The sequence below is a fragment of the Balaenoptera borealis genome, assembly GCF_965194805.1.
Source record: "Balaenoptera borealis genome assembly, chromosome: 7".
Lineage (NCBI taxonomy): Eukaryota > Metazoa > Chordata > Mammalia > Artiodactyla > Balaenopteridae > Balaenoptera > Balaenoptera borealis.
In genome coordinates this window covers 116042440-116066282 of record NC_138864.1, presented here as the reverse complement: position 1 = coordinate 116066282, position 23843 = coordinate 116042440, and the positions used below count along the sequence as shown (strand labels likewise).

The window sequence follows — 23843 nt, the reverse complement described above, 5'->3', positions numbered from 1 at the left end:
CCCGGGGGAGAGGGCCCTAAAGGATCCACGCAGGTCTCAGGATGCTCTGCCCCTTTTCAACAGCGGGAGCCTGAACCAAAATGACACAGCGGGGAGGGAGGGCTCGGCGGGGCAGCAGCCGTGGGACAGCGGACCCACCTGCCCTGCAGGGTGCTCCATGGTTGATGGCAAGGGCATTTCCCTGGAGTGCAGAGGGTGAGGGGCGAAGGACGAGGCTGCTTTGACCCCCAGGGCGACGACTCCTACAACGTCAGTGCAGAGCCGATGGAGGTGACAGGGGCTGCCACAGAAATTGACTCAGAAATGGCAATGAAACTAACCAAGGAATGAATAGAATTTACCAGCCCAGCAGAATGGTTAGGAATTATGGCAATAATCAATAACCATAATAACAACACTTCATTGCTTCCATAAAAGCAAGAAGATACCGGAATTGGCCAGAGGGTAAAAACTCACTTCTAAAACAGAAATAAGATGAATGGACTGGTCTCCATGGCATTCGGTAATCTGCTGTCGCCCGTCACACGTGATTTCTAATTCACTATGCGTTGGCTTCAAGCAGAGAAGTGTTCTAAGGAGGAATTTGCTGGGGGTGAGAAACATGCCCTAGAAAATGAAAGGTTTGGGTTCCAGTCTTGGCTCTGCCTTTCTTTTTCTTTTTAAAGATTTATTGATTGATTGATTGATTGATTGCTATGTTGGGTCTTCGTTTCTGTGCTAGGGCTTTCTCTAGTTGCGGCAAGCGGGGGCCACTCCTCATCGCAGTGCGCGGGCCTCTCACTATCGTGGCCTCTCTTGTTGCGGAGCACAGGCTCCTGACGCGCAGGCTCAGTAGTTGTGGCTCACGGGCCTAGTTGCTCCGCGGCATGTGGGATCTTCCCAGACCAGGGCTCGAACCCGTGTCCCCTGCATTAGCAGGCAGATTCTCAACCACTGCGCCACCAGGGAAGCCCGGCTCTGCCTTTCTAAGCCTCAGTTTTCTCATCTGTAAAGTGGGGAGGAGAATGCCTTCCTGATGGGGTGAAAACCAGCACTAACAGAGGCGATGCAGGCGAAGCACTCAGCCCCATGCACGGCGGCCGTGCTCACTAAGGCAGTGATGAGCCAGGCCAGGGCCACCTGTGCTGGTAATAAGTGGCGCCAGACTGGTACAGAGGAGCCTGGGCGGCTCCAGGAAAACAGGGGCTCTTGCAGGGCAAACTCCACAGGGCGACTCTCAGAGACACCCTGAGTACCCTTTCCAGGTGGCAGGGGCTGAGCCCCGAAGCTGCCTGGGGCCACCAGGGTGTCACGGGGTCTGCCCAACTTGCCCAATTTACCCGCCCTCCGCAGGAGCTGTACTTACAGATTAAAACCAGGATAGGTCTGGGGATTGAGGATTCAAAGAAGCGCCGGCAGTGCTTCACAAAGGGGTGTCCGGGAGCCTTCCAGGAGTTCACCTGGGTGCCAAAGGCAACGCTGGCAACCGTATCTGTGGTGTAGCAGCAGTAGCACCTACGGGAGAGAGAACAGTTTGTGTTTGGAAAGGACTCAGCCACTGGCCTCCCCATCACACGCACTCCTGGAGGGGCACGACTCTATCGTCTGCCTGTTTGAAAGGGGAGCTTCTGGCAGATCCGAAGTGAGGTAGTGGGAGAGGAGCCCCCAGGATTAGATCCTGGGGGCATGACCGCAGAATTTGAGCGGGAAACATAAACACATAACAGCCGATCTAGACAAAGATGGGGGAGGGGAGGAGAGCCTCAGGTATTCAACTTTCAGCCTTCCGGTAGCTTCAAACCAGACTCAGTCAAAACCAAGAAGTACACTTTACATTTTCCTCCCCATGAAGGAGGGAAAACGCTTGACCCAAAGGCTATGAGCTTTACAGAGGCTTTGCAGAGCCCATCCAAGGCCAGGGTCTAACGATTGATTGATGTATAGCAAATTGTGATTGATGAAATTAACCACCTGATTATTTAGTTTTATTAGCTCTGTCTCCCTCTTCCTCCTAATGATTTTACAGTTTTCATAAGAGCAATAAACAAAAAAACCAGGGCCCTTTTAGACTCAAATAAATACAAGGCAAACTTTGGTACCAGCTTCATGAACATATGTATATTATTATAGGAAACACACATTGCACTTTAGAAACAAACACAAGGAAAAGTGTCTGGCAGTAGCTTCAGAAAAATTAACCCCTTAGGCTCTAGGAAACCTGCCCCCCAAATGGCCATTTTAAGCTAGAAAAATTCTTTTTTGTTATGTCACAGGAGTAGTCAGGTTGCTTCTAAAAAGTCTCACAACTGGGTGTTCATATCCTTTTATAATGAAAAGGTCTATTTTTGTGGCTTGAGGTAGGCGCACGCTTAGTTCCTCTTCTTCATAAATTCTATAACCAATCACTCATCATTAAGGACTACACGACATCTCCTCCAGGTGACATCTTTTATTTTGACTGCTTTTACTGAAAACATTTCTATAATTGATGACACATTTCCCTTTGACAGCAAAAACCATAATTCGACTACTGAATGTGATTTCATCTGATCCTAATTGTTGACGATGTAAAGGTTTAAAGAGTTATTTACTTTGCCTTTATGGCTGCTGGGCCCATCTTATCTTTACCCAACTCACGCACCTCAGGACCAGAGAGAATGTAGAGGAGAGAATTTTGTAAACAATACGGTAGAATGTAAATGCTGGTGATGATTATGTTATTATTTTATTAACAATGATAATAAGAGCGAGTTGGCTTCTGGCTAATCTGCTGTGGGACTCTTCATCTGGTATAAACCATAATTTAGCACAGGACAATTAGGCAAAAAGCCAGTCAGTTGTTTAAACTGAGGGTCCACCACTAAGTCATGGCTTCTAGCCTGAGGGGAGCCACAGTTTTTCTTAAATTAAAAATGCATGGACTCCTCCTCCCCGCCCCCCGCCCCCCAGGACCCTGTCCTTTCTGCCCAGACATATCTTGCCCACTCCTGGGTCTGTAGACGTCGGAGGGTAAGTCCACCCACAAAACACTGCCCACTCAGGGTTCCCTCCACAAGCCACAGCCCCCTGGGCTTCGTTTGCTTTTGCTTCACATTTTCCGTGGGTTTCATTTCTTCTTCTTAGTCCACCCATACTTTTAGGAGCTTCTAGCATTTCCATAGTTTGCTGGTCCCAAGGTAATTGTCTGGCAATTACGTACAGTTACAAGAAGCAGCAATTCAAACATGTGATTTCTCATCTGTAATGTAGCTATGCAGTGCCCTTACCTCTGGATGTCGAAAGCTTCCCTGGATTCTGCATACTGCTTTAAATGGGCCAGGAGCAGGTTGCAGGCTTGGCTGATTAGAGGAGTCATCTGATAGCAGATAACAAAGGTGTAATTAGGACACCATGCAGGGAGCACACCTAAATTAGCTGCAGATGAAGAGGTTATGTGTGGTGCTTCCTGGAAAAATGGTCATGGTTTCGAATGTACCTTTCATGCACCTAAGATTCAAGAGGAAGATCTAAAATTCACAAATATTGTAAAATACGATCGCTGTAAACGTCTATTTTAGCTTAAGCAATCTGTTTTTTTTTGAAAGCAAAAACAAGGAAGGATTTAGAGTAAATACTGTGAAATAATTATGAAAATGATCATTAAATGCTTAGAAATGAGAATCAGTACTCAGTTTCATGACATTTGGTTAGCATTAGGGAGTAAATAGACCACAATCCATATGTACTAACTCTGGACTTAGCCCAAATCCCTGTTTGCTTGGTTCCAATTATACTTTAGATCCTCCACTAGAATATAGAATCTCAGTATTGAAAGGAACCTAAGGTCATCCATTTCAACTTTTTATTCAGTACAAAAGTCATTTTTACAGCATGTGGATGGATGGCTATTCACTTCTGCTTAAGCTGTTTAAACCTTCAAATATAGGGAACCCTTGACTTTAAGAGGCCTTCAGTGCCCATGCAGGACAACTACTGAATTTCTTTTTTTAATACTAAAATATCTTTATTATGGAAAACACCTAACATACACACAGAAAGAAAGAATGGTATTATGAACATTCATGTAGCTGTGATCCACCTTCAACAAATTTAGGTCTCATTTTGGCTACCCACCACATTGACCCCAAAAGTCCGGCTTGAGTGGGTGGAGCCTGATGAGCACCCACGTGACCTTTTACTCTCTCCTGTATGTTTGAAAAGCCAAGTCGGAAACGATGAGGGGAATCTTTTTTTTTTTTAACATCTATTTATTTTAAACATCTTTATTGGAGTATAATTGCTTTACAATGTTGTGTTAGTTTCTGCTGTAAAACAAAGTGAGTCAGCTATATGTATACATATATCCCCATATCCCCTCCCTCTTAAGTCTCCCTCCCACCCTCCCTATCCCACCCCACTAGGTGATCACAAAACACCGAGCCGATCTCCCTGTGCTATGCAGCTGCTTCCCACTAGCTATCTATTTTTACGTTTGGTAGTATATATAAGTCCATGCCACTCTCTCACTTTGTCCCAGCTTACCCTTCCCCCTCCCCATGTCCTCAAGTCCATTCTCTAAGTCTGCATCTTTATTCCTGTCCTGCCCCTAGGTTCATCAGAACCAGTTTTTTGTTTTTTTTTGATTCCATATATATGTGTTAGCATATGGTATTTGTTTTTCTCTTTCTGACTTACTCCACTCTATATAACAGACTCTAGGTCCATCCACCTCACTACAAATAACTCAATTTCGTTTCTTTTTATGGCTGAGGAATCCTTTTAACCAGTGTACATTATGGACAAACATTGTAGCTAAATCAACATGCTGTGATACATTGTTCTGAGCATTTCTTATGGAAAACATACTTTGACATGTTACTTATGTTTAGAGTTTACTTTTTTGACACCAAAATATCAATTCCTGAGATCAGGAGAGATTTTTGTCTGTTTGTTCATTTTTGTATCCCCAGTACTTAGAACAGCACTTGGTATATAGTAAAAATGGAAACAGCATTTCAGGTGCAATGCCGTAAATCGTAAATGGATCCCTTCCCTGCAAGTCAGTCGCAAAGCCAGGGGTACATGTTGACTTTTTGAGAAGACACATAACACAGACAAATATTGACGTTCAGGTCAACGAAAACCACAAGGTTTTTTTCCATGAGTCATCATCACGTGCAGTTGATTTTTTGACCCTTGAGGGTCCATTCGTTGGAAAGGCTTTACACTGACCTAACACGTATTGCTGTAGAAAGTTGTCCTGCCATCTGTTCTGAGCAGAGCCATCTCTTACCTGCCCTGAGACAGTCAGGTGATTGGAGAGGCCCAGCAGGGGGGCCAGCCTGGGCTGCTGCTGCCCGAGGCTGGAGGGTCACACGGTCTCATTGGACCCCTCCCTCCTATGGCCCCCTCTAAGCCAGCCCCATGTGCTCTGAGATGTAAGGAAAGTACTGTGTCCCCAGGGACCCCACTGCTGGCTGTGGGAGTTGGTCCTGAGAAGCAGAAGGGCGCCCCTGCTGAGTGAGAGTGAGTGAGCTAGTCTGAGTTCAGGGCTCCATGGCCCGGGGCGGGGACAGTAGCCTGGGTGGCACCTGTGGGCAGCTGGGCAGCAGGTCAAGGAGCAGATGCGCAAAGCAGAACACACCTACACACCCAGTGGAGGGATGGCAGAGCGTCTGAGACCCTCCCCTTGTATTTTGTTGCCGGGACTCTTAGAGGGAGTATCTGGAGAGGAAATCTGGGGAAAAAGAACTTTCTGCTCATCAAGCCATAAGGGCTCAGAGCACTGGGGTGATTGTACTCAGTGCGGGTGGACCAAGGGTGTGCTCACACATTCAAATCTCATCTCCTGTGTCCTTGGCTATTCCTTCTTAGTTCCATTTGAAATTTGGTCAGTGTGCCTTCTAAGCCTTTGGTTTGTCGCTATGTACATAGGATCGGACACAGAGCTGTGGCCCTCCACTAGACTTTAGGCAGCCACGGAATTGGTCAGTATCACTGTTTCCAGCTCTTTGGCCAGCTGTGCATGAACCTAAATAAATATCCCGCCAGGCAGCGTCTTATCAATTTCAGTGGCGGAGGACTTGTCAAGTGATTTGCCAAAACAGAAGTATAATTTACCTCATCTACCTATCCTGAAGTCCACTCAAAAAAAAAAAAAAAAGCAAAAATGAGGATGAGTATCCTGAATTACTCTCTTGGTAATTCTGAGTGGACACTTATGACTGCTGCATTCTTTTCTAAATTCTCACAAGCCATCAATTTAATAATCCATCAGTACAAAAGTGTGGGCAAATGGGTCACTTCTAATAGCCTCTAGGCTTTTACTCTCAGTAAATCTCTGACTAACTTAATGCTGGAGAAGTCAGTACTATCTAAGTCACATTTCTATGACTAGCTCACTGACTACATTCCTTCCATTATTTTAATAAAATTAGTGGTACAAGTGAACTGTACTTTAATGCAATCTCATATACCAAAATATCTTTTAGATTTATTTCAGAGGGAGAGTAACATGGTAAAACGAAGAATACTGTTTGAAAGGAAGTCTCTTTAGATATCAAGCTGGAAGCTTCTTTCATGCAACAAAACTGGGATGCAACATAAAATTTAATTTACACGCAACTCTTCAGAAGCATGCCCTGTGTATAAAGAGGGGTCTCTCCATATTGAATCCAATCGTATGCCTGGACAGTGCAAAATGGAGGCTGGACCAGCTGCCCACCGTCAGTTCTTCTGTGGGCTTGTGATTAGGATGCTTTGTTGTCGGCTGGCCTGATTATAATTTCTACCACACTCTGCCTGCTGTCTGTTGAACTGAATGGATAATGACATCTTTATTTAGGTTAATGTGATATGAGATGGGGCATGTAATATGAAAAATGTTTTAAAAAGCAATGCAGAGAAAATATTGTAAGACAGTGGAGCATGATCTGTATGTTGGACAATAGCCATCACTTCAGGTTTTCTTCCTTGCGTTATACCCAAGCAGTTATGGAATATTTACTCTTACACGAGTTGCATACAAACAAAAGCTCTCTTTGATGGGCTTGCAATCATCTTTATACGATCCACAAACCCCACAGTTATTCCCCTAGATTTGCAGACAAGCAGGCATAGGTGGCTTGTGCAAACACACATGCACAGATGAATGCACAAGGCTATCATCACACAGATCTTAACAAAAGACTCTCATTTGGTTGTTCTGTTTCATCTTCTTTGTAGGATAATGAGTGAGTTCTATTTTTGTTTTTTTCCACATTTTTTTCATAATGCACATATGTTATATTCATAATCAGAAAAAATATTAGTGTTATTAATTTTTAAATTAATGATTAAAAAGAATGATTTGGGGGAAGGGCTATAGTCCAGCAGCCAAGCCTGGGGAAGAAGTTTCCCACTTTGCTTCTCTCACCTCTCACGTTGGTTACCTTTATTATAGATGATGCTGAGTGTACAGATGGTCAGCTTTTTGGTAACTAGCAGTAACCATCAGGGGAAAAGCACCATCCTCAGCCTGGGAAGGAAATTCCCCAAGGAAAGAGGTCCTTGCTCACCTGGAGTTTACTGTATAATTGCTTAGTTTAAAAAAAAAAAAATGGAATCTTTACTGACTGAGTCTGAGGAATTGTGAATCAAGGTGTAGACAGAGGACAGTAGAGTTAATTCCAGGAGGTAGAGAGGTCTTCTCGAGGCTAAGACTCTGAAGTTGTTAAATACACTTGGCCTGGGGAGAGAAAACACTCGAAGCCAATAATTAGGTTTCCTCTCCTTGGCACTTTCTAGTTGTGTGATGGGCAAATAGCTTAACCTCAGTAAGTCTATTTATTCATCTGCAAAATGGGAATAATAATACCTCTGTTGAAGAGTTGTGTCAAGGATTAGAAACAAAATGTGTGAAAGTTTTAGAAGGCAGTGCGTATTCCGAGCCTGGAGGCTGTCCTCTGGAAGAGTCCCATGAACCCAGACTGGTTTGGGTACCTGGCATCATTCTCTCTTCTCTTATTCCACGCAGACAGTGTCCTGTTGGATCCACCTGTTCTTGCCTTACCATGTTAACATCACTTCCTTTCTTGCATCTGTCCCTTCATCTTTTTCTCCCTAGGGACCACTCTAATTCAGGCTTTGCTGCCTGTAACCTGGAACATAGCTATCATCTGCTTCTTGAGAACAAGGACCATATCTTAAGCATCTTTACAGTCTTAGTACCTTGTATAGTGCCTGGCACATAGGTGTACCAAGAAAACAATTTTTGAAAGTGCCTCCTGTCTTTTCACTTTCTAATCCATCCTGTACTCAGTCACCAGATTGGTCTTCTGAAAATACTTGTCATCTGAGCAATGTTTTGTTAAAATTCTTTGGAGATTCCCACCGACTTAGGGAGCCTTTACTGCCCCCAACTAGGAAGCTGCCTGCTCTTAGAGCATAGAACAAGCTTCTTAGAACGTAGAACAAGCTGCCTGCTGTTAGGACATAGAACAAGCTTCTTATCCTACCCTCCAAAGCCCACTAAGAACTGAATCCTGCCAATAACCATGTGAGTAAGCTTAGAAACAGATCTCCTCCCAGTCAAGACTTCAGATGAGATCACTGCCCAGGCCAACAGCTTGACTACTTGACCTTGATGCAGAGGCACCCAGCTAAGTCATGCACAGATTCCTGACCCACAGAAGCAATGAGCTAATAAAGGGTTGTTGTTTTAAGCTAAGTTTTGGGGTAATTTGTCACACAGCAAGAGATAACTAATACACTTTCAATGTCACCCTCTTCTGGCAACTGTTGTATGTTGTCATGTATTATTGAAGTTTTTGGTATTTGCTCTGTTAGAAATGAGCACAGTGCAACACATTCAGTTGATTCTCTAGAACATGATGACTGAATATTCCTTGAGGGCCTTGACATAGAAGGTATGTAAGAAACGTTAATAGAGTGAGGTACTCTTTCCATTGTAGCACGAGTGCACTGCAGTTTGCTGGGAGCTGGCCCTGAATGAAAGACCTGAGACCCATGCTGGTTCTACCTCTTACTTTGGACAAGTCATTTGAATCTCTCTGAACTTGAGTCCTCACTCACTCCCAACTGAGGGGCTATTTACAATGGCTGCGGTGTCCCTTTCCATGGACACTCTAGGATTCCGAGGTCACTAAGCAGCAGCTGAGACAGTTGCTTGGGGACCATGGAAAGAGCAGGCAGCTTCCTAGTTGGGGGCAGTAAAGCCTCCAGCAATGCCATCCCTAAGAAGGCCTTCTGGCATCTCTTTGACGCATTGACTTCAGAATTACACAAAGATCTAAAAGGCAGAATCTGATTATATTTATGCTCACATAATTTAATAAAAGTGAGACTCCAGATCCACTGACTCCTGGCTTGTTGCTTTTTTCTCCAAAATCAGCATCCACATTCCTTTTGCTCCTCAGTTAATTAACTTCTAGGTTATAATTTCGCTCAATGCAGCTCTGATGCCATGAACTTGAAAAGCAAACAAACACACACAGTTAAGCCTCTGGAGCTCCTGGAAGTTTGGAGAATGGAGTCAGCCTGAGTGCTGGGGGAGACACGTTTCCTGAGCAGGGAGAGGGAAGGAGAGGGTCTCTCCTGTGTCAACTCAGACTTCTCAACTGAGATGCCCGCCCCGGCTTCCACCTCCCCCCAACACATGGATGGTGTGTAGGCTGGGTGACACACCTGTCCGTACACAAAGAGGGGTTCAGAGAAGAGCCCGAGCAGAAGCTGCCACTCTGAGATCAAACACGGCCCCTGGGAGCCACCCGGCTGGGGGCCACGGCAGAGCAGAGACTCCAGAGGGACCACTTGCGGTTTCCCTGCTCCGCCCCGGGGTCCCGGGGACGTCTGGCATCTTGGAGGCTCAACAGCTGAAGTGGAAGCCCTCTTCCTTACTCCCCCGCTTTCAAGGATTTAATAGCTCCTCACTCTCCAGTGAAGTTTGTACCGAGCCTTCCCCTGGCACAGAACAGCCGACTCCATGCCTCCACCTCTTCTTCCAGCTTCTCCTCACTAATCCCTTTCACGTACTCCGTGTTCCAGCCAATTTGTACTCCTCCAGTCCCCGAACACACCCTGTACTTTCTGTCTAGATGCCTTTGTTCTTGCCGCTCATTCCACCTGCAACGCACCTTCTCCCTCCGTCAAAACTCAGCAAGATCTTCAGGGCTCAGTTCCAGTGCTGCTTCCCGCCCTGCCCCCTAAAGTGTTTTCTGATGCTCAAGAGAAGATGTGAGCTCTGTCACCGTCCTGGTAATAATGTAGCAGTTTCTGCACCTTCTACATTATAAACCCCTTAAACACAGGAGCTGATAAATATTGGTTGAATTTTATGAATTTAATGTTTCATTCTGTTTGGCATTCTTAGACCTGTTTATAATCCTGTTTGGGAACTCATATCAGAGGGGGGATTTTCTGAATAAATAAGGGTCAGCTAATGGAGATGGGAGATGGTATTTAAACATATTGTTGGATTAGAAAATAGAAAAGTAATATGTTAGAGTGCTCTACACTGGTGACTAATAAATGTAAAATTAATACCGGTTAACGAAACTTACAGCCTCCTTCTGCCACCCAGATATTAAAAACATCCATGACTTATTTTATGCAAAATCTCCTGCTGGTAAGTATCAGCTCTAGCCGTCTAGGTGAATAATCAAGTGTCATTTCTAATAAGTCAGTGGCTCCTGTCAAGAGTTGTGACCAATGAGAACTCACCCTGACGAGGTGGTGGCCACTGGTGTTGCCAAGCAACAGGCAAGCTGGGAGGCACGTTTAGATGCTCTTTTAGATTTAACCAGCGGCAAGTCGGAGTGACATTATGATGCTGGCAAAGGGAAACCAAATTATAACCCAGGATGGGGTGCCCATGATGAGGAGTTATGTTTTCTTTTGAATGCAAATGGAAAAGGAACATGTTTAACCAGAATTTAAACAGGCCATCATTATACCAATTTTAATTAGGAGACTAGGTGTCAGTGGAATACAGCTGTGTTGCAGGATAATGGTCTCTTGCTGCTAGATAAATACCTAGACATTCTGGAAACTGGGCAACTGGTCAGGCAGGGACAATGTATTTTTGGACTCTGAAGTATTTATTACCACAGCCGTACTTGGTTATAATGACTTTCATTTTTATTGTCTGGAAGGATTAAGAAATAAAAGCAAATATTAAAAATAGGCTTCTGGAGGCTGATGCAGCCCAGAGAAATCTGCTTGCTCCAACACTGCAGGAAGACCATGTTCTGTTACAGAAGCCCTCGTGCGTGATTGTCTGAAGCGTTTACAGTGAAAATTTAAAGGCCAAACTAAACTGTGGTGATGACTGTAATTCTGCACAGACTTTTGCTCCGAAATGGTCATGGCTAGGCATTTACTCATAAGCTGGCCAGATCAACTTAAATTTTTAAAAATTGTAGTCATTCCTGAGCAATATGTCTTCTCCAAGGCAGGAAAGGCCTAGAGGGAATAATAACCACATCTGTCTCCGCCTTTAAGATTCGTACATTATTGACTGTGTCTTCCTGACAGGAAACATCTGGATGAAAGTGAAAAATTAGGCATTGAGCTGGATCAGCGGTGACTGGGAGGGATACCAGCCTTCCCTGTAGGTCTGATTGTCTGACTTTTCTTTCTTTCTTTTTTTTTTTTTTTTTAAATAGTCTGGTCAATCAAGATTTTATTATGTGCGATTTAAAGGTCATTAAAAATCCTGAAGCTTATTCTTTTATTTTTTTTTTCTGGCTGCGTTGGGTCTTCGATGCTGCGTGCGGGCTTTCTCTAGTTGCGGTGCGCGGGCTTCTCATTGCGGTGGCTTCTCTTGTTCTGGAGCACAGGCTCTAGGCGCTTGGGCTTCAGTAGTTGTGGCGCGTGGACTCAGTGGTGGTGGCTTGCAGGCTCTAGAGCGCAGGCTCAGTAGTTGTGGTGCATGGGCTTAGCTGCTCCGCAGCATGTGGGATCTTCCCAGATCAGGGCTCAAACCCGTGTCCCCTGCATTGGCAGATGGGTTCTTAACCACTGCGCCACCAGGGAAGTCCAGTCTGACTTTTCTTTAGCTGAGTCCCCATGTGCAGAGATATGATTGGCTCTTACTCTTGGGTGAGACACACAGCCAGCTTCAGGCTCTCCTGTTTGGAGCTGCCAGGTCTCTTCTATCCACTCAGTGGGTCACCATCAGCTTAGTTATCTGGACAAATGAGCAAATGTCCATCACGTTTATTGGGCTTTGAGGACTGAGAAGATTTGAGCTGCCATATTGGGTTGGATCCGTGGTCCATCCAATGTGGAGCTTGGTCTCTGCTAGAAGTACTTGGTAATGGAGTTCCCCATGAAATCTACCTCCAAAGGCATAGTGGTCGATAGCCTCATTTCTCTCAGTAGCCAACTATGATATTAACTCCCCATGTTTTCACTTATTGAAAACTTATTTGAACCCAGAATAAACAAAATTAAACAGATTTATTTACTGCAGTTTTCCCCCCAAGCTTTTTTTTTTTTTTTTTTAATATATATTAGGCTCTTTCTGTGGGATGATTTATTCCTGTTTTTTTTTTTTTAATTTTTATTTATTATGTTTATTTTTGGCTGTGTTGGGTCTTCGTTTCTGTGTGAGGGCTTTCTCCAGTTGCGGCGAGTGGGAGCCACTCTTCATCGCGGTGCGCGGGCCTCTCACTATTGCGGCCTCTCTTGTTGCGGAGCAGAGGCTCCAGATGCTCAGGCTCAGTAGTTGTGGCTCACGGGCCCAGTTGCTCTGCGGCATGTGGGATCTTCCCAGACCAGGGCTCGAACCTGTGTCCCCTGCATTGGCAGGCAGATTCTCAACCACTGCGCCACCAGGGAAGCCATCCCCCCAAGCTTTTAATATACACAGTGAATCCCTATGTGTAGAGGAAGCCAGTTTATAATATTTTACTGAATTAGATGACCATGGGGCCTTTCCAATCCTCAATTTCAAATCCTTTTCCCTGGTAGTTATTCATAGCTTAAAGTTCATCATCATATAAGTACGGTTTACATGTTTTTCTCCTAAATGTATTATTTTATTCTTGCTTACACTGAAGGTTATCTGCCACTTTTGTGCTGACTTACACAATCTTAGAAGAGTCTTAGAAACTTACTCCAACTGATTTAATATTTTTCAAACCAGAAGAACTTAGAGAAATATACAAATGCATAAATTTCATGGTGTTCTCCCTCTCTCAGATGAATTATAAAATTTAAAAATAAAATTAGTGCTAACCCGGGTCCCCAGGGAATCCCATTATTTATGTATTTCCTCAGAGAAGGATTAATTCAGCCCCAGTTTTGTTTCTTGAAACTAAATCTATTTACTTCCTGACCCATAATAAATTTTTACACAATCCCAGCGTTACTTATTAATAGTCTTTGGTAAAGAATCTAGCAAAAGAGTCTGTAAAAATCCAAGTAAGTCTACTGGTTGCCCCTTTAAAAAAAATTAATCTCTTAGGAGATGGGGTGAAAATTCTGATAGGCTAATCAGACAGAATTTTCCCTAATAAAAAAATCAGTTGTTTTCCCAGCAATGCTCAGCCATCCTTTAATATAAATCCCAATAACTCGTCTGTCACTGGACTATGGTTTTGACGGTCTCTTCCGGGATCAGGGATGCGTCAATCAAATTTGCACTGGTTCTCTATCTCTCTATATTATCCCTGGTAAGACATAAACCAAAAACCAATTTTATTTTAAATAAAACCATGGATTCATGATAGAATGCTAATTTTAAAGTAACTTTCAGGCATTGTTGGCCAAGACAGCCTAATATCCACACAAATAAAGACAGTGCCATCCAGAACTTTATGAATATTAATGACACCTACAGACACAGGGAGTAAAGTACTTAGGCTGCCAGGGGCTGAAGGAAAAAGCCTCCGAATTCCAAGGGAAAACACATCTTTATTTCAAGAATAAACTCTGAAGTTTGATAATAAAAGTCCAAAAGCAACTTACTAATTCAGAAAGGACTGGAGGTTATTGACATTCCAGAGCTATTTGTGGGAAAACTGAGTCAGGTTCCCATGTCCGAGTGGAGTGCGGGCTCGCATGGGTTCCCCGAGCTTCTCTCTTCCGTCTCCTCTGCCCCAGGCCCTCGGAGAGCCTCCTTCTCCTCTTTGCGCCTCTGTGACCTGCATTCTCTATTTCTACATAGGCATAGACTTGAGACCCTCTAAAGAGAAAGCCAACCAGTGGCCACATCCTCTTATGTAATTTTTCTTTGATGAAATTATTTCCCTTTTGTTTCCCTTTTATCTCAGTTGTAACATATATCCTTAGGTAGAAAGCTTCTTGGTTCTGTGATTCCCCATCCATCCATCCATCCATCCATCCATCCATCCATCCAGCAAATCACTGTTGAGTGCCCATTATATGCGTCATGCTATACAGTTAACAATAAAGAAAAAATAAGTAAAATAAGTGGAATGTTAGCTGGTGATAGGGCCACAGAGAAAAATAAAGCAGGGGAGGAGGGTGGGGTTCTGGGGCCCAGCTCTTACAAGCCTGGGGGAGTCTGTGGGTCTGAGAAGGTCAGATGAGGGACCAAGAGGAAGACTCGCACCCCAGTGCTTTCCAACAGGGCTCTAACCAGAATCGTGCCAGGGCACTGGTAAAGCATACAGATTCTCAGTTGCCCTAGAAATTCTCATTCTGTGGGTCCTGGGGTGGCTGGAATTATGTGTGTTAAACAAGTGCACTAGGTGATTTGGGCGCAGCCCAAATCAGTTGAAACGATGCCATTTCAGTTGAAAGGATGCCATTCCGGTGCAGAGTTAGGGTTTGAGAACACAGGGTTTGAAAACCAGTGACTAGAAAGCGAAGGCCAATGTGAGGTTAAAGTCCAGGGAAGCATCCAGAAACTTGGAGGGTCACGGACGCTGGGGAAGGAGGCAGTCAGGACACTGACATCTGACAAGCAGCCCTCCCATCTTTCTCCCTCCACCCATCTTCCGTAGGATAGGAAAATCCTCCATCCCATCTACACTTTGGTATAGAGTAGCGCTCCTTGCTCAAAGCCTCAAACCCTGCTCTTCATATGCAAAGAGAGCTGCTTTCGGAATTAGGAAAACTTTTCACTCCCAACAAAGCTCCCAACTCCAAGACCATTGTCTCAGTAGGGCTCAGGAAAGCCTCATGTGCAAAACTGAGCCAAGACCTCCTGTTCTGGACGTTGCCCACTGCCACCTCCTTCTGAAGCAATGATTCAGTGGGGGAGAGAAAATCCAGGACATGATTTACGGAGCATGAAACACACAGACATTGGCTTAACATTTGAAAATTATTATCTTTGTCATGAACTTTTTAGTCCTCATGTTCTTTTCTATTTAACCAGCATTTAACACCTTTGGCTGCTCCTTCCTCCTTGAAAAGCGTTTCCCTTCCACATTCTCCTGGACTTCAGTTTCAAGCTGTTCTTCCCAAGTCATCTTTGTAGGTCTCTCCTCTGCCCCTCACTTACATATGGTTCTCCCCAGCCCTCTTCTCATGCTGTATACACTCCTGGGGTGACCTCACCCATGTCTGTGTTTTCTCTCTTTTGTAAAAATTTTCTTTTTTTTAGATTGAAATATAGTTGATGTACACTATTACCTTAGTTTCAGGTGTACTACGTACTGGTGTGACATTTGCATTCATTATGAAACAATCACCACAATAAGTCTAGTAACCATCTGTAGCCAAAGTTATTACAGTTTTATTGAACATATTCCTTATGCTGTATATTACATCCCCGTGGCCCCTGTCTGTGTTTTTGATGACCATCTTTCCTACCCTTCTCTCCTGAGCTCCATATCTGCAGCCAACTTCTGCCTGATGCATCTACTCAGATGCCTCCCAGACACCTTAAGTTCACCAGGTCTAAACTCTCCACAGGTGGGGACGAGGCTGACTAACTCTGCGCCCGGAATGGCATCCTTTCAACTGAAACCCAAGAACCTAAATTGAACTATATTGAGTAGAAAGATGATTTCCCATGGAGCTTTAAATTCACTTGTAGAATATGTTAAACAATGAGCTAGATCTGAAGCAAAACCCAGGGAATCTGTCTATGAAAATTTCCTCTCCCCCTCCCTTCCCCCTCCCTCTTATTTATGACTACTAGGCATCTCAGTGCTATGAACCACTTGGAGGAACTCTATTTTCTGCAGCTAATTCAGGCACTAAGAATTTGATTTCTGAACCAAAAGGAGAAAATGCTTTGGATTTCAGGAGCACTGAATTTGTTTGGGCAATGATGCTGTATCAGTTTCTTGAGTGTATCCTGTAGGGTGTTAAAGAAATCTAGACCCCAATAAGATTCTTTTTTTTTTTTTTCCTCTTCACTGTCAAAAAAACTTTCTTTCTTACTTAAAAAAAAAAAAAATCAGATACCCTTCATCAATTTATTTTTTAACAAATGATAAGATTCTTTCTGCATCTATAGCATTGTCAAGGCATTGTTTACTCACAAATGAGGAAGTGTGATGTAACATATTTGAGCTCCTGATGTCAACCCATGGTTTACCTACCCCTCCTCCCCGCTCCCTCCCCTTTTGGTTAACTCAACATTTTAGTGACTAGGTGTTATAAAGATGACCCAAATAATGCTTTACAACTTTTTAAAGAAGCAGGCCCTTCCTTCAAACAAATTCTCCCATGAAACCTCGGTATATAACAGGGCTAACTGTGGAGCAGGGCTCCTGGTTCCAGCTGTAGCAGGACACCCCCCTCCTCATGTTTCCTTGTGGGTAATTTCTACCAGTGGTGGTTCCCAACTCTGGCTTTACATCAGAATCTCCTGGGGAGCTGTAAAATCCCCTCAGACCCAGGCTGCGTTCCAAACCAAACCAATTTAATCTAGATGTGGGACAGCAATGGTTTGCAAAGCTCCCCAGGTGACTCCAGTGTGTACCTGAGGCTGAGGAAGGCTGGGTCCTGCCCTCCCTTATCAGGCCAAGGCGTGCGAAGAAGGAACTGAGCGTGCGTGGGCCAGCCCTGGGGGGATCAGGGGGGCCACGTTAGTGTGCGCTCTTGGCCGCCCTCCTGCGGGGGGAGGCTGCAGTTGCCCACTCCGGGTGAAGCATTAGCAAGCCCACACCACCAGAAGGCAGGCTACATTTCTCAAACAGCTTTACCAGTGAGAAAGGAGGTTTCTGTCTGAAACCTGTTTCCATACCTCAGTTGGTTCCAAACTTAGGCAGCAAATGGAGGAGTGTTGCTTCTGATACCCCTAGGTTTCCAAAGAGGTCCCATTTGCTTTATCTCCCTTCCTCCACCCTCCAGACAGTCCCTGGGACAGTCTTAGGGAGCTTCAGAACAAGATAGGAGAAGCAGTCAAGCAGAGAGGTTAAGAGCATTCTGGAACTGGGTTCTAATCTTGGCTTTGCCACACTTACTAGCTATGTGACATGAAGCGCATAATCTCTATGGGCCTCAGTTTCCTCATCTGTAAAATGGGATTGATAATAGTATTTACCTCACAGAGATGTGGTGAAGATTAAGTGTGCTAATACGAACAGGAAGCCTTACAGTGGTGTCTGGCACATGGTAAGAGCTGTGTGAGTGTTAGCTGGCTATGTAAAGGCTACATATGGAAACACAAATCAAAACCGCATTGAGGAAAAAAAACAACAGTAAAACCTCACTGAGGATGGGCAGGATCTCTGGTTTCTGAGTTTATTTGGATGGGATTAATTATGAAGTCTGGAACCCTCTCATCTTCTGGGGGACTTCAGAAGACTTATAGGAATTCAGCAGGGCCATACGGGTGAGCATCTTGAGCTGAAGCTCAGAGTAGCTCTCATGTATTGAACTGAAGACAGGCCACTCCAAGGCCAGGCATTCTGGAACAGCTAGACCTGGTGGCTGGCTCTGGAAGGGCACTTGCTCTGGAGTTGCCCATGTACCTGGGACTCACACTGAGGCAACCCTTCAGCCACGTCACATCAGAAGGGCTCAAGGGCTCGGTCATGAGCTATTGCTGTTGCGGAATTCAGAACAGACGTCAAAGCCAGATCGGCAATTGAGGGGCCATCAGTGAGGCTCCGGTGTGAGAGAACTTGGTCAGGAAGCAGGACAAACAGTAAGTTTTATTTATACAGCTGGTAGGGAAGGGTGGGTCCCTGGGTGGGGGAAGGAGAAAGCCCCGGGTTTAAGAGCATCTTGTAAATGAGACTTTGCCCTCTGACTTGGCCACAGAGATTAACTTGGGCATAACCACCCCCCCACCAAGGGTTCTGCCCAAGGACATCCTTGTACTCCCAGCAATCCATGGCCATCTCTCCCCTATTTCAGACTTGATTCAAAGCTCACCCTCATCTCAAGATGTTCTCTAGTTCCTTGCTATGTACAGTGTGGTTCATTGTTCAGAAGCATCCACGTCCCCTGGGAGCTTGTTAGAGATGCAGAGTCTCAGGCCCCGCCCCAGACCTACTGCATCAGAATCTGCATTTTAACAAGGTTCTCAGGTGATCCGTTACACATGAAAGTCTGAGGAGAGCCCCTCCAGTTTTCCCCTGGGTGCCCCCAAAGGGCCCGGGGCAGAGCCTTGGGATTTAGCAGAAGTTCCCTGAGCGCTTGCTGACTCACTACAGATTCATGGCAACCGGGGCTGCGGAAGGCTGGAGAAAGGGCAGACACTCCAGTACAGTTTCCTGTGCTTTGGGGATAATAGGGAGGTTCGAAGGGCGTAGTGGGTGGGGCAACGGACAGGTGACGGCAAAGTGACCCAGCTCCCATCAGAATCTGGAGAGAGGAATCCTGCTCTCTATGGAAGAGAGATTGCGTTTCCCAGGTCTTACCTCATTCAGCTTTTCAGGACTGAAAGCAGAAGTCAGGACACTTCTGACCTCTTCCCATCTTTTGTCACGTAAAAACAGGACACTGTTGGCTACCGGTTTGGGCTCCAAACCTGACGCCTGGTGGAAAGCAATAAGCAGAGAGTGAGGACACAAGGGAGCCCAAGCCACCTCGGTGGCAATACAGTCCTCGATAAACACCCTGGTTCAAGTCACCCGTGACCAATAATGAAGAGACTTCTCTTGCAAGGGTGTAAAGAATATAAGGGCTCATGCACAATGATCTCTAGATCCATGGCTGAGGACCCACCCGGAGCAGGTGGGGGAGCGCCGCTGGCCCAATTCTATCTTGTTACTCTGTGGTCATCACTGTAAATAACTCAGCGGCTTCTGTGTGTTCTGCAGCCCCCACCCCCACCCCCCGCAGAGTGAGGGTTCCCAGAGGACCCAACAGCAGGCTTCTTGGAGGTGGGCTCATCTTTCCTGGGATTGAGTTTCATGTCTGAACTATTTGGCAACGGGTTTTGTGTGGCTGGATTCGTTAGGTTGGGCCAGGAGTTGACAGACTCGCATCTGGGTCTTTGGAATATGCCTGGGGGTGGGGGAAGGAGAGGGAAAGGGGAAGAAGAGAGTCCTCCAGAAGCATGCCCCAACAGAGCTGTTCCAAGAGAACTCCTTCATGTCATGATGTTTCTGTGTTCTTTCACTCATTCATTCATTCGTTCTTCTCATTCAGAGAATGTTTGTTGAATGTCTAATATATACAAGATGTTGGCTATATGGTGCTGAATAAAGAAGACATTGCATTGGCCCTCAATGAGTTTGATAGTCTAGTGGGGAAGCAGACAGTTACCTCCTAAACTAACAAATAGCTGTCATTACATTTCATTACATTTCATGGGAAAGTGAGTGTTATGAAAGGGTAGAGAGGGCAGCGAGGTGAGAAAATGATAGGGGATTAAATGGCCAGGAAGCCTTCTCTGAGGAGGAGATAGTCCAGCTGAGTCTGGAAGCACACAGAAAATGAGGTCTCCTCATCCCTTCTTCCCAGGCCATTCTCTTCTTTCCTAAGACCAGCTACTCCCACCAAACGGTCAAAACTGGGGGCCCTCACAGCTGTTCAGAGCCCTGAGCCCCGGGGCTGCAGGGTGAGGGGAAGTAGGGAGACGGGAGGACAAAGCATTCTTCAGAACTGCGTGTGATATACGGTTTTGCTATTTCTTTTCACTGTTTTAATTATAGTTGAAACATGAAGCCAGCCACCATAACTCAAAAGCCTTGTAAAAACTCCTGTTCAGAGGAAAATGATAATTTTCTGATAAAATATGAACACTCAAAATAAGCTATAATACATAACTGCAAAGTATCTGGGGGGACTTAATTGTATATTAGAACCAAGTTGCTGGGATATTTTTTCTGCAGAGGAATACCTCTCTATATTTAGAATAAAATTCTTTAGGAGTGCCATGGTCACTATACAGAATTGTGGTTTCATGGAATTTTTAGAACATAACCCATTTGTTTAGGTTCCAGAATCAAAGGAGGAAATGGTACATTATGTATATTTGTATACTGGCAAACACCAGTCCTGTGCCACACTACCTGTCGTAAAGCATTTCACTCCAAGGAAAGCTGGGTGGTGGTTTATGGGGTTCTGATGAAGCAGAAGAAATTGGAGATAAGAGTCAAGGTTGACTGGATTTTGTGTCTGTCCTTTAGACCTAAGGATTCGCTCCATGATAGTTTTTATCTTGCACTTGGAGGACAAATCCAGCCCTTGTGCAATATGACAGCATTGTCTCCCTCACCAGCTTGCCATGACAATACTCTCCCTTCAGCCTACAACTTCCATTAGAATTCTTCATTCTCTGATGGAAGATTTCAGAGGCATTGGTTAGAGTAACCGATCTATTTTCATTTCTAGATATGATAGTGGAAGACGGAAAGTGGTAAATTGGTCATTTCAGAAGAGCAGTCAGATGGTGAGGGGACAGTCTGACAGATTTTATAATGCGTAGCTGGAAAGAGAAGGCTTGGAAGAGCAGATTGTGGTCCTTAGTCTGTACTTAAAAAATATCTATTGAATGCGTATTACATGGAAGAGAAAATTTGGCTCTTTTTTTTGACCCTGGGTGGTAGAATTAGGTTCAATAGTGGGAGCTATGGGGAAAATTCCAGCTCCTCTAAAGGAGAACTTCCCAGTAGTCTAAATAACTAATAAAAATAACCTGCCTTGAGCGATGAACCCCTATCACTAGAGGCTGTACCCCACTTCTTGGAAATTCTGAACAGGAGGTTTGAGTGATCTGTGGGCAGCCCATCCCCGGATGAGAAGCTCCCGGCTCAGGCTGCAGGATTTCCAGGGCACAGCACAATGTTTCACATAAAACAACGAGACCTGTCTCAAAATAGACAGGGGTCAGGCAAATGAGGTTGCCAACCTGGGTTTCTGATTCTCTGCAGTCTCTTTGGTCTTTAAGTAAGAACTCCTGCCTCTCGGAGCTGTGGACCCATCATGTGAGTTGACCCTTCTCCAAGAAAGATGTTAAAAAAAAAGGAGGGACTTCCCTGGTGGCGCAGTGGTTAAGAATCCGCCTGCCAATGCAGGGGACACAGGTTCCAGCCCTGGTCCGGGAAGATCCCACATGCCGTGGAGCAGCTAAGCCCGTGCGCCACAACTACTGAACCTGTGCTCTAGAGCCCGCAAGCCACAACTACTGAAGCCCACGCGCCTGGAGCCCGTGTTCCGCAACAAGAGAAACCACCGCAATGAGAAGCCCGCGCACCGCAACGAAGAGTAGCCCCCGCTCGCCGCAACTAGAGAATGCCCGCGCGCAGCAACGAAAACCCAACGCGGCCAAACATAAATAAATAAGTAAATTTATTTAAAAAAAAAGAAATGCAAAGCTGAAAAAAGTAGTCAGGTTTTGACTGCAGTGACGAGAGCTTCCCTAAGTCATGGGCCAAACCATTCTCACTTAAACTTAAATCTCCCTGCACACATTTGAAAACCAGAATGTTTTCTTTTACTTGATGTTTTATTTAAGAGAAAGGGGACGGGAAACTCTAGATGAGCTAGTTTTCAAAAGCTGTTGGTGGAGAGGGGCTTGTTGCAGGTGTGGGCGAGGCACATTCGTGGCTAACTTCCTGAGGCCCCTCTGTCCCTTGTGGGTAGCAGCGTGCAGGTCCCTGGGGGCCCAGCGCGGGTGGTCCGGTCCATCTGGAGCCCCGGGTGGAGTTTGCCTGGTTCCCGAGCTCTGTGACCAGCCGCGTGATCCTGCTCCCGGGATGGGGCACTGCTGCGGACACAGTGGGTAATAAGGTTTCCAGTGCCCTATTTGCCTCAGAGCTTTAGCAATCTTTGCCACGTGCCGAGCGCGGCGTGGTTTCACAGGAACTCGTCCTATGATTCCGACATCCGTGTGGTGAGAGGGTGAAAGTAGCCTTGGAGAGGCTGTACCTGGCGAGCCAGGCCCTGGGGGTCCTGAATAAAACCACTCCCCAAATCTATCCCGTGGTTTTAGATGTGAGTCGATGGTGTGAACCTGAGCCTGGAGAGTTGACCCCCATGTTGCCTGTGAGGCCCTGAGGGCTGGCACCTCACCCCACACACGGGTGACCACCACCACCTTCCACTGCAGTCCACAAACATGTGATGGAACCTGGCAGTGGGCATGCCTGCTGCCTGACCTGCTCGCCGTGCTCATCTCAGACCAGGTCTCAGAGCTCCTGGCAGCAGGTTTAGTGATCAAACACACCCTCTCCATTCCCGTATCCAACTAGACCAACCCAACATGGGCCAAAGGCGTCCCTACCTCTTAGCACCCTTCCCACGGCTTCCCCAACTCTGGGCCTTAAGGACAGGCCAGGAGTATAGCGTTCTACTGCTGGTTAGGACCATTTCTGCTGAATCAAGCGGACCCAGCTCCAGTTTCCGCAGATAATAAAGAAAGAGCTGCCCGTGTGGCTTCATTGAGTACCCGATAGCGAGAAGGAGCTAATTAAAAATACTTGCATAAAAATAGCCACGTCCAGAGGTGCCGGGGCAACTGAGGTTCTATCCATGCTAAGGAGACTGATGGGGGTTTAAAGATAAACTGTGGTTGCACCACTGGAAGCAACTTGAGGAAGTGTTGAGGGCAGTGATAGAGGCCCAAGGGGTCCATTCGGAAAATGGGCAAGAGAGAGCAGTCACGTTCCATGGAACTGAGAGCCTCAAAAATGCGAATGGGAAAGCATGATATAGGAACTGCCACCCTGGGTCCAAGCCGTAGAGTCTGTTCAGCCCGGTGTTCTTGAATTGGAAAAAAATATATCATTCACCAATTTTTGAATTCAAGTATTTGCTCAATACTGACTTATGTCAGGGAGTTCCCTGTGGTGTCATCCCAACTCCAGCCAATGTACTCTATCAGTCCTCATGGGATGCCTACAGGTCACACCAAATTTCAGAGCTGAACCCAGCTTCCCCATCCCGGCCGCTCTTCGTAGGCTGTCAGGGGCACACATAAGTCAAGCCTGGATTTGTGAGCAGAGATGGGTTCTTACAGCTGGAAAATGAAATCATGCGTTATTTAAGTTCCTTTTCACTTCATGTATCAAACTAATATGCTGAGGTATTTTCTGCATCACAAGGGACCATTTGGTAGAAGCTTGCATGGAGTAAGCGTTTAATGTTTACTGAATGAATGTATAATAAAGCTGAATCGCTGAACACTTAAGTAAACATGGCTTATTAGAGGGAAGGTGGCATGGTGTCAGGAAGAAAAAAATCATGCCTCGCTAATCTCCTTGAGTTCTTTGAGCAGATAAATAAGCATATGGGTAAGAGGGAACCACAGAACCCAATTTAATTTGACTTTCAAAACCTGTGAGAAAATCCCACTCTAGAGTTGGTTTTTTGAAGATTGAGTCACTAAGCGTTGTTTCATCATGAATATGGGATTGGCTTAAAGACCATAAACAAAGCTAAAGATAAGTGGCTACATTCTCAGATGGAAAATTATAAACATTGGGGTTTCCTAGAGATCTAATCTTTGATGGATCTTTTTACATGTCTGTGAATGACCTACAAGAGGGTGTACATATTGAATC

At 45.4% G+C, this 23843-nt stretch overlaps 1 protein-coding gene and 1 long non-coding RNA gene across 5 annotated transcripts in view; one reads left to right on the top strand and one right to left on the bottom strand.

Annotated features, from left to right (window-relative positions):
* The window catches only part of TBXAS1 (thromboxane A synthase 1), a 151536-nt gene that overhangs the window by 55916 nt on the left and 71777 nt on the right, over positions 1-23843 (bottom strand). For all 4 annotated transcript variants that reach the window (XR_014246992.1, XM_082400340.1, XM_082400339.1 and 1 more), the window contains 3 exons: positions 18753-18869; positions 3246-3334; positions 1346-1494 (listed from right to left, as the gene is read on the bottom strand). Coding sequence is in view for 3 of the 4 variants with exons in the window: in XM_082400340.1 (XP_082256466.1) it covers positions 1346-1494; positions 3246-3334; positions 18753-18869 (355 nt within the window). In the remaining variant the exon portion in view is untranslated. The remainder of the gene's footprint in view (positions 1-1345; positions 1495-3245; positions 3335-18752; positions 18870-23843) is intronic.
* Positions 1-23843, top strand: part of LOC309632626 — a 130989-nt gene that overhangs the window by 42452 nt on the left and 64694 nt on the right. The gene's annotated exons all lie outside the window — the stretch shown is intronic.